The sequence below is a fragment of the Phyllostomus hastatus genome, unplaced genomic scaffold (assembly GCF_019186645.2).
Source record: "Phyllostomus hastatus isolate PE091 unplaced genomic scaffold, TTU_PhHast_1.1 phas_scaffold_755, whole genome shotgun sequence".
Lineage (NCBI taxonomy): Eukaryota > Metazoa > Chordata > Mammalia > Chiroptera > Phyllostomidae > Phyllostomus > Phyllostomus hastatus.
In genome coordinates this window covers 12,462,081-12,475,998 of record NW_025334039.1, presented here as the reverse complement: position 1 = coordinate 12,475,998, position 13,918 = coordinate 12,462,081, and the positions used below count along the sequence as shown (strand labels likewise).

At 51.0% G+C, this 13,918-nt stretch overlaps 1 protein-coding gene across 1 annotated transcript in view; it reads left to right on the top strand.

Annotated features, from left to right (window-relative positions):
• The window catches only part of VWF (von Willebrand factor), a 121,714-nt gene that overhangs the window by 54,661 nt on the left and 53,135 nt on the right, over positions 1–13,918 (top strand). The window contains exons 18-21 of the mRNA XM_045826343.1: positions 1,615–1,775; positions 9,813–9,916; positions 11,138–11,276; positions 12,452–12,586. Of these exons, the coding sequence (XP_045682299.1) occupies positions 1,615–1,775; positions 9,813–9,916; positions 11,138–11,276; positions 12,452–12,586 (539 nt within the window). The remainder of the gene's footprint in view (positions 1–1,614; positions 1,776–9,812; positions 9,917–11,137; positions 11,277–12,451; positions 12,587–13,918) is intronic.

The following is a 13,918-nucleotide window of genomic DNA, read 5'->3' as shown; positions in this document are numbered from 1 at the left end:
GTTTGCCCTTGGTGTCCTTAGCCCAGTGAGCAGCTCTGAACGGGTGGCCTTGAATGTGGTGAAAACACCCACCTTTGATGGCCTCCTTTTCCCGAAGGACTGCCGTCAAGGACACTTCTTTAGAGAGCTCCTCAGATGGGTTTGAAAGTGGGGAGAGTGGACCTGTTGCTCTCAGTTTGAAATCACAACTCATGACCTTGCCCTATTCTGTTCAGCCTGCTGTAACAACCACATGCCACAGCCTGGGGGTGGCTGATAAACAGACGTTTATTGCTGACAGTTCTGGAGGCTGGAATTCTGAGACCCAGGTGCCAGACTGGTTGGCTGAGGGTCCTCTTCCTGGTTCATAGCTGATGCCATTTCCCTGCGTCCTCACATAGTAGAAGGGGCTGAGGAGTTCTGTGGGGTCTCTTTTCTAGGAGAACTAATCCCATTCTTAAGGGCTCCGTGCTTATGTTCTAATCACTTCCCAAAGGCCTCACCCTCTAATGATATTATATTGGGGTTTAAGATTTCAGCATATGGATTTTTGTGGGGACCCCAACATTCGGCCCATAGCTAATCTCAAGGTCGCTGATGCCTGCCTCTTTCTTCTTCATGCTCTTTCATTGAAGCATCTTTCTCACACTCCCAACCCTCTCTGCTTCATCCTGTCTCCTGGGTCTGTCTTGTATGCTTCCTCTTGCTCAGAGTCTTCCAGTCTAGTCACTGGAAGAGGTCATCTCTTTCAAAGTCAGGAAATTCTTAGAATTTCGTGAGATTTGTAAAAGCCATCTCACCTATTAGCATTTTAGTTTTCTAACAGAAGTTTCCATATGAAAATAAGGCTAAAGATGTTGGCTTTCTTGCCCCCCAGGAGATTGCAGGTGGTGTATACAGTAAGATATAAATGCTATGAAGTGCATGAGGGTTTTTGAAGGAAGGTGCTGTTTCAGTCATTGGCTGCCATCATTTATTCAGTCAGCCATGGACATCTATGAATGGTCAGGAAATATATCAATGAACAGAGTAGGAAGAATCCCTGCCTTCACGGAGCACAGGTTCTAGTGGGTGAGGTTGAGGTGGGGGTGGGGTGGGAAATAAAATGAGTAAAATAGATAGTCTATCAGATGGTGATATGAGATGGTGATCGGGAGGGCAGGTAGGAATCTCAAGGGGTGTATTGTTGCAAATATAAATAGAATTCTTGGGATGGCCAGTGGCTAGGCAGAGGTTGAATGTCCTGTTGGGACCCCCCAGAGGTTCCTTTTTGGTGCCTGAACCCAGGTCCTTTAAAGCTTGGGTCTGGACATTTCTGCCACACACCCTGATTTGGTGCAACCCACTACAGCAGGATGCAGGGGGTGTGGCATGTGGCCACCAGAGGGATGCTGGAATCAGCAGAGACACCTCCAGTGTGGGCAACAGTCAGAAGCTCAGCTGAGTAGATGAGGCTGCCCTCTGGTCCCACACAGGGAACCTGGCTCAGGAGGTCAGGCAGCGCCTCATCCCTGGGAATGGGAAGCCCTGTGTCTTTGGAATCGAGGGAGTGCACCTAGGGGACCAAAGGGCAGTGTAGAAGGCAGGTCTACTCACGCCATCGCTGATGGCCTCTTTGGTTTCCCAATCCTCAAGGCAAAAGGAGCTTGTCCTGTCGGCCCCCCATGGTCAAGTTGGTGTGTCCTGCTGACAACCCGAGGGCTGAGGGGCTGGAGTGTGCGAAGACCTGCCAGAACTACGACCTGGAGTGCATGAGCATCGGCTGTGTCTCCGGCTGCCTCTGCCCCCCGGGCATGGTGAGCACCCAGGGCTGCCAGGAGGGGGCAGCCTTCCATTTTCCTGCAGGCAGAGAGACGAAGAAACAAGAGTTAAACCAGGATGGTAACTGGGTGGGGGTGGCAGCGGTGGTGATGGGGACAGGGGTGGTTGTGGTCCTCTGTGGCTGAGTCAGTCGCCAAAGTCGGGAAGGGAGATGGTAGGACAGTGGCTGGGTTTGATCCTGATGAGCTCTGACAAAAACACTCAGTGTGCGGAGGTGCCTTAGGAAGCAAAGCAAGAATTTCCAGAAAATACAAGTGAAAATAGGCTTTTGCACTAGAATTCTCCCAAGGGCTGCATTCCACTGCATGATGATGAGAGGACACACATGTGTATTTGATTAGCATATATTGTATCTGTACAGCTTTTTATTTCAAGAAAAGACGCTGATGTCCCTGCCATGCATCAGCAAGCCATGGGTCCAACACACCCCTTCCCCACACTGAGCCCAGCTTTCCTTACCTGTCAAGTGAGTGGTGAGGTGTTGGTCCACTCTTAACATCCCATGATTCTGAGGCTGGGGTTCCATGTGTGGTCAAAGGCATGGTGGTGTCAACCGATGGTTGTTGGTACCAATTCAACACCAACAAGAATCCCCAGTTTGGGGTGCGGTGAGGAAAAAACTTGATTCAGTGCAAAACAGCTCAGTTGTGGTACAGCATGGCTGTGAGGCAACCCTGGGGCCAGGCCCCTCTTCCAGGGGATGACAGCTCTGATCCACTCTGCCGAGACACTTCTCACAGTTCAGCTCAGGCAGGGAGACAGTCTCCAGTTGTTGGTGGGAAGGAAACTGTGCACTCTCTCAGCCAGAGGGGAGCTGGCTTTTAGGACAGAGGTCCCCGCCCCTGGTCCCTGATTGGTCAGAATAGAGCTGCTGTGGTTGGTCAGAGCTGTGCGGCTCCAATTGGATGGGGAATATCTCAGGCCTACTGGTTGGAATAGGATTCCTGGAACTCCTTCATAAGGCCTGGCTCAGCTGGCAGAACCCAGGGCAGGCAGGCAGTTCAGTGCAGGCTTCTCCGTGAAGTGCAGTGCAGTTTGTGTGAGAAGCCCCTGTGTAGAAATGGCTGCTAGATTCTGTGTGTGTGTTTGTGCGTGCATTCTAAAATTTGAGCCCCGTTAGCCAGGAGGAGCCGTTCTTAGTGAGGGTCTTCTTTCTCAGGTTCACAGGGGTTTGCTGCCACCTGGCTGTTGTGTGTCTCCTGGTGGTGACAATGGTCTGAGCGTGCCCAAGCCTCCTTAACCTTCCTCCCAAGCCTAATCTTAGGGTGTTTTGAGTTATAAATGTTACATATATGTTGTTCTTGTCACCCTGAAAACCAGGAAAGATTCTGGATTTTTCTTTTTAAAATGCATCCTATCTTCTTGCTTTCCCTGACTACAATTCCCCGGACCCAAAGTGAGTGCTGAGGGGCAGGTGTTGCAGAGGCCAGGCTAGGAGGGGGCAGAATGGTTCTCGTGTGGCTGTAAACGGCATTAATGATGCCCGGGCCTCGGCTTGAGGGGCAGTGTCCTGGGCCATGGGCGTTGCCAATGTTCTGCGGAGGGCATTCAGACCCATGGCCAGCGGCCCTCAGGAGGACTGCCCACTGGGTGAGGGCAGGGCAAATGGCCTAGCTCCTTCCCTCCAACCAACTCTTTCTTCTCCCAGACAGAGACACTAGCTGTTACTCATTCTCCCCCTGGGTGTTCCCCTCTGTCTTAGCCTCTCAGGATTCTGGAACTGTTTTTCCTAAAGAGGGAGCTAGAGATTGACCAGGGAGCACCCACAAACTAGAAGGTCTTGTTTGGTGCCTTAGCAGAAGGCGGCTATTTAAGGAGGCATACACGGAGGGGAGAAACAGGGCAAGAGCAAGAAATGGGAGAGGGGAGGGCAGGCTTCCGTGTTGCTCCTTTTACCCGAAGGGCCCCTATTTTGACTGTCCCACTGCCATCCCCAGAGGTGAAGTTCTCCCATGTCAGAGAAGGCTCTGGCAAGAAAAGGGGCATCCTTCAGGAGATTATGTCAGCCTCAGGGACTCTTTTCAATGAACTTGTTTATTTTAATAAAGGAAATAGCACAAATAGTCTTAAATCTTAATAACCTCAATAATTGCATCATGGTCCCAAATCCCCAGTGGAGAGTGAGGCCTCAAGTACAGGATGTGGACGCACTGTCAGGAGCCCGCTGGCATTCCTGCAGCCTCTGGGATGGACAGTCCTGGGTGTCTGTCGTGCAGCAGCGAGGGGTCTCTCCCCTCACCCTCCGGGGACTGCAGACTTGAAAGCTCATGGTTCAAGAGAGCAGCTTATTTTCACAACGGCTCCATTACAACGCTGAGTAATGTGCTAATTGCTGAGGCCAGGTTCGAGGGAGCAGGAACGTCTGGGTGATTTATGAGGTGCACCATGTGGTGGCTGCCGTGCAGGACACGTGTGCCTGGACACAGCGCAAAGGAAAAGGGTCTGGAAAGAGCCTGTTTGGGCCCATCTGACGGCGCAGACATTCCTCCCAAAGGTGTCGCCCTGTGCGGCCCGTCCCCTGTGGAAGGCGCTGAAGTTGTGGCATGTTCCTGAGGGTGTAGGGGAAGAGCTCAGGAATTCTGCATTCTGAGGACCTGAAGCTGGGGTGGGAGGGAGGACGTAGTTCTTTCCTCCCAGTAGGGTGGGGGCAGACCTACTAAGAGCAGAAGGAGCCCCTGAGTCTGAACAGGGGTGAGAAGGCTGTGCTCTCAGTCCAGGCTTCACGGCTCCCTGGCTCCTCACCCTTGCACGGTCACTCACCCTTTCTCTGAGCCGCAGCTGCCTGACCGGTAACACGGACCCATAATTTCTTCATTGCCTGTGTGCTGTGGGCCTGAAGGAGTTGTATGAAAAAGCACTTTTGACAGCAGAAAGTGCTGTAGAATCATAGGTGCAGCTTTAATTGTCTGCAAGAATAAGCGAGGAGCATTCTCCGAGGCTGTGCCCATCTACTCCTCTAGTCCACGGGAGAAACTCGAGGAGGGCTTGTTTTCCTAAGTTTCCAATCTGTTGTGGACCAAAGCTCTTATACATACAATAGAATCATCAGAAAAATGAAACAAAAAAGCAATTATATAGAAAATATGACCCCTCTGATTTTTATTAGCTACAGCAGACATCATATGTTACTCAGTCAAATTGGCATAGGAGTTTTCTAAACCTGTCTCTCCATTTCTGTGCTGACATCATCACAAACTGGTACTGGCCCGTGGCCCACACTTTGGGGAGTGCTGCTCTTGGTTGAAGACTGCCTTTCAAAGCATCTCTCAATGTTCTTGGAAAGCCAGCAGTACCTGCTTTAAAATGTTGGGGGCAGGGAGAGAGGTCACCGTCTCGCAGTTTGTTGCAGCCCTGGCACCTGTTTAGAGCAGAGGTTTTCCGGTCCGCTTCGCAAGTTGCAAACTCCATCTGCTCCTGCAACTGGTGCACTGGTCTCCTTGCGTGGAACGAGGGTGGGCGTGGTTTTGATAGGTGGTCAACACCATCATAAACAGTTAGTGGAGAAGCAGCATAAAGAAGGCACCGAATTGGAGTCTCAAAATTCTAGGTTTGAATCCCAGCTCCTGACATTTTGTTAACTGAGTGGCAAGTCATTTAAAATCTTGGTGTCTGATTCTTATCACCTATAAAATTGGGTTTGAAGCAGTGTTGGGAGGACTAGATATGACCATGGCAAGCACAGGGAAGTTGCTTCGCAAGTGGGGATTTAATGATGGCTATTACAAGAAGTTCATGGAGGGAAACCATGAACTTCTAAATCATGTAACGCATAGAGATGCTCTAGGAAATTAGCAGACACTGGGAGCAACTTTTGAGACCTCAGTGCCCACATTCTGAGGCCCACTGGATCAATAAAACAAGGGGATTGCACTAGAAAATTTCCCAAGCCTTTTTCTTTAGTTCAAAGGTATGCGTACAAACTACAATAATTGCCTTTAAGTTAGAATGTTCCCAGATTCTATCACGAGGTGGCAGCAAAGCACAACCTACTGCCCACTGTTCAGTCATTCTAGCCACAGACGGAATCCTCTCTAGAAGCACTATCAAGGGCCAGAGTGAAAAGGAACCCCCCAAACCCAGGATTTCAACCCCTCCTATCCCACAGTAGGAGACTGAAGAAAGAGAGGGAACAGAACCATTCAAGGATACATACTTACAGAGTGGAGATTCTGGCCTCCTGACTCCCAGACCAGATCCTTCAGACGCTGGACTGTGAGGTGCTCTGGAGAAGATGAACCTTTTTTTCTTGGAGATTCGCACTTACCTTTTAACATCTGGTGGTCACATTTCCAAACTGGTACCCAGTTCTGCGGGTATGAGGAAACCTGTTGGCAACTGGGAGGTGTGTTCCTTTCCCTAATTCTTTGATGCTCAACTTTCTCACTGGCCCAGTAAGAAGGCTGGAATGACTTTGGCACTGTTTTGGAAATAGAGAGCTTGGGCTCAGGGCCCTATCCAGAGTGGGCTTCACATGTGGGCATAATACATCCTGTGCAGCATCATTTAAAAATTTCCAAGAAAGCCCTCCTGTCTTAAAAGTATCTCCTGCACTTCCTATAATTTATCAGCTAATCAGGCTTCCTGAAATGTAATAAGCATAAATTCATTCTGGTTAACAAGCAAGAGCTTTAAAAAAGCTCACAATGTTATAAATCCTCATGGGAAGTCATTCACACCTTAGTGTGAATTATTTCATCAGATTTTTTTTTCTTCCTAGCAAACAAAGCATGGAAATCAGCTGCATTGAGCTGGACGTATTGATGGGGTGGGAGAATGAATAAAGGGCAGTTGGAAGGCAAAAAAGATTTTGGAGTATGGTGTTCATGTATGGGAGTGAGGAGGAGATGGGGCCTTTTCAGAGATGTGTAACAAAACCATATTTTTCTACTTCATAAGTTTTTGGGAGCTGGTCAAGACCTGGGATCATGCTCTCAGTGTGAGCCGTTCTTACTAAAGATGTCATGACACGAAGAACAGTAATGACGACTATTTCCACCTATTCTGCAGCCTTTGAAGGGCATTTGTCAACTTATCCTTTTGGTGTCCCAAAGGGACAAACCCTAGACAGTGATGGTTCTCTCCATTTTAAACATGAAGTCTAAGGAACCTGTCACAAAATCCACTTGGGGACAGCTATACTGACCTACTCTGTGTCCAGGTCCTGTTCATCCCTTGCACTGGGCCTTTATCTTTCTATCTCCATGAATTTCTGCAATGTTTCAGCACTCCCCGGGTGATTTGGGTTGGGCTGCCGTTATTTGATCTTCCCTCCCAAGTGGGGAGCCTCCTGCTGAGGTGTGACCTGGAAACCTCTCCTCTCCTTTTAAGGTTATACTTTGTCTTCCCAGCCCTCCCCTCCCCCCAGCTTGGACTTAGGGATCTATTCCCATGCCTCTGGTGTCTTTCCAGCAGTCCTCACTCAAAAGGTCCTTTCTTTTATTAAAATATAGTTGACATACAATATTATATTAATTATTTCAGGTATACAACCTTCTTTCCTAACTTCTGTACACCTAACAAAGGGATCACCATGATAAATCTAGGGGCCATCTGCCATGTACAAAGTTATTACCATATTATCGACTATATTTCCTACACTGTACATTATAACCCTGTGACTTATTTATTTTATAACTGGAAATTTGTATTCTTATTTCCCTTTACCCTTTTTTTAATCCCTTTCCCCAACCCTTTCTGTCTGGCAACAATTAGATTGTTCTCTGCATCTATGAGTCTGTTTTTTTTTTTAATTTTGTTCGCTTTGTTTTTTAGATTTCATATATGTGTAAAAATCATACAGCCCTATTTTAATATTGTAATCCACCAATTCCTAATCTCTTTTTACTAAAATAAGTCAGGGCAGAGAGGAGCACAGAGGAATTAGCAGCATAATCTCATGGCCAAGTTGGGATTTGAGTTTTCTGTCCACTGCAGCAGGGCTGGCTGGCTGCCTGGGACTCAGCCCTGGGCCGAGGGAGGAGCTGCCTAAGCCTTGGTGTGTGGGACGTTTTGTCCGTGGGTTGGCTATCTTGAAGAGAGGTAAAAACAACCAACGTGCAGGCCAAGAGACTTGGGAGCCCTCAATCCAGTCTGCTGTAGGCGAAGGGACAGCACGTGTTCTGTTGAGGTGAGGTGAGGCCAGGGCTCTGTTTCCTGAAATCTACCCCTATGCACCCCGAATCACTTTTCCTCATGTAATGTTTCCAATGTAAGACTTATTTGTGGGTCTCCATTAACAGTAGACTGGGTGAGGGCTGGTGTTACCCAGTAGATGCATATTTATGTTATTCTTAGGGTAGCCACTAGGTGGCAGGCCTCAGCCTTCAGTCAGAGCTGACAAAGTTTGAGGGGATGTGGGAATGAACCCAAATTGTGACTGCCTATGAAGACGGGCAGACAGACAATTTTTCATTTCCTCCTGATCCTACCAAGTTGCCATCTTCCCTATCAGGCACTCAGCTCATTGTCTTCCAAGAACAGCGGTTGTAGGTGGTAAGAGCTACCAAGAATGTGGTTGATTTGCACCTTCCTCGCTCTCTGCCCATCCCTGCCCCCTCCCGGCCCCTATCCTGCCCCTTCGCTTTGGCTCTAAGGACTCAGGAGACCAACAGAGGCTGGGTGAAGGTGAATCCCCTCCCAACACACACACACACACACACACACACACGCACACACACACACTTTAGCCTCTGATCCTGGACACGAAAGCCTTTTGTCTAGTCCAAAGGGCTTTGTCTCACTTCAAGCCCTAGGAACTCAGGCTTGTCTGGGGAGTGACCGAATCACCGGATCCCGAGCCATCCAGACCAGGAGTTTCTCATCCCTCAGGTGGCTCTAGAACCAAAGTGCCATGGTCCCTTCCCCTGAGGGTGACCCAGGGCTCTTTTAGATCACCCAAGGGGCAGGCCACGCCAGCGCGGACACCCAGGACTGCCTCCTGCAGCTGGGACGGAAGCGGATCTACCTGTTGGGGTCAGAGTGGGTGTGGCCAGCTCTCGCTGAACCTACTGGGGTCAGATGGTCTTAGTTCTCCGCCCCCTCACCTTCCACAGACCGGAGGAGTGTAACATGCTCCTGTAGTAACTTCTTTGTGCCGGGAGGGCAGGGACGTGGAGCGCCCCCGCGTGGAGGGTGTGTCAGAATCTCAGGGCACTGGGTGAGGAGGGCACACCTGGGGTTTCAACAAGACCCAGACTCTGGTTTGGGTGCATCTCTGCCCATGACCAGCATTTAACTTCCAATTCCAGGGTATCAAGTGCATTAATAATTGATTCATTCACTTTATTAAATACATTGCTCATTTTCTTCAATTATAAACATAGTAGATGCTCATTAAAGAACATTGGGGAAAAAAGTTTAAAACCAAAAAGGAAAACAAAATCCCCCTATCCTAGCTCACCATCTGGAGGCAACTTCTATATTTCCTTTGTCTTTTTTTAAAATATGTATATATATTTTCATAATTGGGACCATATGTATATACAGTTTTTTCTCCCCTGTTTTAAAAATTAGCAGCATAAATATTTCTCACATCTTTTAAGATTGCCCCGAAGGGCCACTCTAATAGCTCCAGGGGACGCCATCACCTGGCGAGTCCTGAATGGAGTTAATCATTTCTCTATTGTTGAACACTTGGTGGTTCCCATTTTTTTGCAGTGATAATTGTATATTAATCTTTGGCCGCAATAACTCTCTTTCCTTTGGGGAAATTTTCTGCATGGAATTACTACACCTAAGGATATGTGCATCTCAAGGTTTTCTGACACATGTTACCAAAGAGTCTGCATTCAGGCTGCAGGTCACCGTGCCCCCAGCAGGGAATGAGGGCAGAAGGTGGTCAGAGTGTCCTCAGCCGAGCTGGGGAGGATCCGCGTAGATGGGCACCGTGTCCACTGAGCCCTAGCCTGGCCGTGGGTTCCCTGGCTGGGCCTCGGGCTGAGGCGGCCTTCCCAGCAGGGCTCCAGGTGACTCAGGTCCAGGTCACCCAAGACTTTCTGATTGCTTTCCCTTAGGTCCGGCATGAAAACCGATGTGTGGCCCTGGAAAGGTGTCCCTGCTTCCATCAGGGCAAAGAGTATGCCCCTGGAGAGACGGTGAAGATTGGCTGCAACACTTGGTGAGGCCCTGGGAGAGGCTTTTGCGGGGACTGAGCCATGGCGGGTGGAGTCAGCAGAGGCGGGGATGAAGGTCAAGATGCTGTGGGTGGAGTCATGGCCAAGGACCTCTGGCACTTGCCTCCAGCACCCTGAGGGCATGTGGTTACTCTTCTTTTTTCCTGCCTCTGTGTTTCTCTCTGTAAAATGGGGAGAATCTTTATTGTCACCTGTACTCACCTGTACAAACTCTACAAGAGGTTAGTGATTTTAGTGATTCTGTTCAGAGAGGTGGGGCCTGCGGAAGACAAGGACCTTGCCCCATACTAGCCATTGCACATGGACCAGGCTTCCAAAGGGCGTGGGGTTTGGAGGGTCCTTCTCCCGCCTTATGTCGCCCCCGGAGCACATTGCCAGTGTGGCCATAATGGCACAGTTTGAAAAGGGACCTTGCGAGGGTGGCTGGTTTTTCTTTCCCTTCTCCTTGGCCATCCTTCACATCACCCTCTGCTCTGCTCACTTACTGTGCTTTTGATGCTGGGGCCGTGCCCAGCTTTATGGAAAGTCCCGTGTGGAAGGAGGCAGGAAGGCGGGTGCCGAGCCATCTCCTGGGCCTGAGGTCTGAGCCACCCCCCTCAGACGCACATAGGGGGCTTCCTCATGTCAGTTCGTTACCAGGTGGCGGGATGGGGCGCTGTGGCAGTCAGCGAATCCCTGTAGATTTAAGCACATAACTGTGTGCACACAGAACCTCTCCTGGCAGAAGCTCATGGTTGATCACAACTTCCCTGACTCAGAACATTCACTGTCCTGTCTTGTTTTCCCCGTTCGCCTCAGACGGTCTGCGTCCTCAGTGTCTGTTTCCCGAGAGGCCCTGGCTCCGCTCTCAGGCCGCTCCCAGGGAGGCTGGGCTTTGGCAGACCCACGGCAGGTGGTCTCCGGCGGACCTAGCTCTGTTCCCCTGGCTGCCTGGATCACCCATGCCCTTCTGTGCCTCAGTGTCCCTCTTGTAATGGGGTGCAGCATGACTTGCCTCTCTTCTCCTGGGTTGCGCTTTCAAAATGTGTCAGTGGATGACGGCAACCCCACCCCTCACCCCCAATGAGGCTGTAGATCCTCCACTTCCTGAGGCTTCCTGGAAGGTAGGGTGGCACCCGGAGCATTCTTTGTTCCTCCAAGGCCTCCTCATTCCACAACAACGCCCACCCCTCACGTCCCGCCGTCCTTGCCATTACTGTCCCCAGCGTCTGTCGGGACCGGAAGTGGAACTGCACGGACCACGTGTGTGACGCCACGTGCTCCACGCTTGGCATGGCCCACTACCTCACCTTCGACGGGCTCAAGTACCGGTTCCCCGGGGAGTGCCAGTATGTCCTGGCGCAGGTGAGTGGGAGGGAGGGCCATGCTGTCTGTCCTTAGGAGGGGTGGGCGGTGCTGGTTGGGGTTTGCGGGCCAGAGTCTGTTGTTCTGTCCATAGAAACAACTCTGGGGTTGGAGTGACGGCGGTCCAGCCTCTGAAAGAGGTGCCTGAAGAGGTCTGAGTTTGAACTTCACGGTGATTGCCCATCTTTTGTTAGGTTACCTGGGTGGAGACTTATAAAAACAGGACAGAAGCTCATTTCTTGACTGGGATTGTTGTGGGGCAAGGCTACCATCATCCCAAATTAGCACCAAAACAGAACTAGAGAAAGGCATCTGTTCCTTCTGGAAGACATGGCCTCCTCAGCCGGGATGTGCCGTGGGGCGGGGAGTGAGGCTGAATTTCAGGCTGTGCTCACCCCCCGCCCCCCACTAGCACCCTTGTGCAGTGAATAACCCACACAGCCTCATGCAGAGCCCTGGACAGGGAGATGGCGGAAATGACCCCTGGAGTTTGCTTTCTGCCTTATGATTCTATCGCATTCTCCACATTTTCTTTTCTAACCTGGTGCAGTTCAGAATGGGCAGGAAGCAGGTGGGGGCACAGAACAGTCACACTGCCCAGCAGGATGAGAAGGGACCCTGGAAATCCTAGTGAGCTGGTGAGTGAAGGCACGGGCTCCCCTGCCTTCCTCTCCCATTGGATAGATTCCTGTAAATTTCTCTTGCGGGTTGACACTGTAGTGGGTAAGCAAGGAGGTATGGGGCCTTTTCTCATGAGGGATGAGACAGTTCGACTCTGTGAAACTCTGAACAAATGTGGTCTCTCTGTCTCTCTCCATTCTTGGGAGGAGGTTGGGTGGTGGGCAGTTGGTGTGGTTTGTAGGGAATGGCCACAAACCGGTAGGAGCCTCAGCCACAGAGACTGAGCTGCAGGCCCCGAGAGTCAGGCAGTGAGGGTAACTGAGCATGCATGCCTGCCCAGCATGCTGGGAGTGGGGCAGAACCAGCAGCGCCCTGACTGGGCCACATGCAGAGCATGCTGGGACTGAGCAGCCCCGCCAGGCAGCCATGTGCAGAGCATGCTGGGAGTGAGCAGCAGCACCAACCAGCCGAGTGTCTACCATCCACACCAGAGCTTCTGATCTGGAGAGAGGTGGCAGGAATAATATTTCTCTCTGGGCATCTCATTTCTCCAGGATTACTGTGGCGATAACCCTGGGACCTTCCGGATCCTGGTGGGGAACGAGGGATGCGGCTACCCCTCGGTGAAATGCAAGAAGCGGGTCACCATCCTGGTGGAAGGAGGAGAGATTGAACTGTTTGACGGGGAGGTGAGTGCCAGCCCTGTCCCTTCCCCCTCAGGCCCCCTTTGTTCTTCCGTTTAGAACTTGTGTGTGAATGGAATACTGTGCTGCCGTGAGTGAGCAGGAGGTGGCGCTATATCGCCTGTGACACGTCATGTAAGAACAAGTCACAGGTGCACTTGCATAACGTGACCCCATTGCAGTAAAGCGGGGTGCAGAGCTATGTGTGGAGGAGGGTGAGGAACTACCTGCACAGGCATAAGAAGACCCAGGGCTTACCCCTGGAGGGGAGCTGGCGGGCAGGGGGACTTTCCCTTTCATATAGATGTGTATATGGTATGTGTAAAACACAATTATATATGCATATATTACATACACACCTATAAAATATGTATATTTCGGAGAAAGTAAAATGTGTATATTTTGGGAAGGGACAATGTTTTGGGGACTTTTACTTTCATATTTTCAGTTCTTCTCAGGTAAATCTTTTTTTTAAAGCGCCCCAAGGAGCAGGAGTGGGGCGCCGTCCCCGCGTAGTCAGGGCTTTGACGTGGTTCTCAGAGGGCACCTTGTGGAAGACGCTGATCAGGGCCCATCGGAGGCTCTGACTCGTGGGTCTGCCTGGGGCTCAGGACTCTGCAGCCGAGGTGGTGGGCAGTCCCCAGACCCCAGTTTCTGTGGCACTGTTGTCACTCCAGCTAGTACGAGGGAGACCCAGGGCCTGGCCTGACACCGGCCCTGGTAAGTTCATTTTGTCCCACGGCCTCAGCCTGCACCCCAACCTTCTGCAAACACCCCTCCCCAACGTCCGGGGATGGAGGTGAGTTGTCCTCCGTGTGGAAGGAATCTGTGCAGCGGGTGTGACCTACTGACTGCGAGTCCACAGCGTCAGCTCTGTTTCCGAGGAGCACTGCACTCAGGACAGATGACAGTGGCGAGGTGGAAGAGGCGGTGGGCACGGATGACAAGCTCTGCGTGCTGTGGGTTGCTAAGGAGGGGCCTTTGCAGGGGTGGCAGCACGGCAGCGCCGGCCGCAGTTTTACGAGTTAGATAGCCAGGCCGCTGACGTGGGCTCGGAGGGCTCAGCACTGGCAGTGACTCGGCCAGTCAAGGACTCAGGTCGGACGCCTACAACTGAAATCTGTGATTCCTGCCGCCAGCCCCGAGCGCCTCAGCCTCTCTGTTCTCTGTCAGCTCTGACCCCTGATGGCAGTGTCTCTGGGGAGTGCGAGGTGGGAGAAGGCGAGGAGAAAGCCCTGTGCTCATTTTTGTAGAGGGATACATTTTTAAAAAGATTTTGTGTATTTATTTTTAGAGAGAAGGGAAGGGAGGGAGAAAAGGAAGGAGAGAAACACCAAT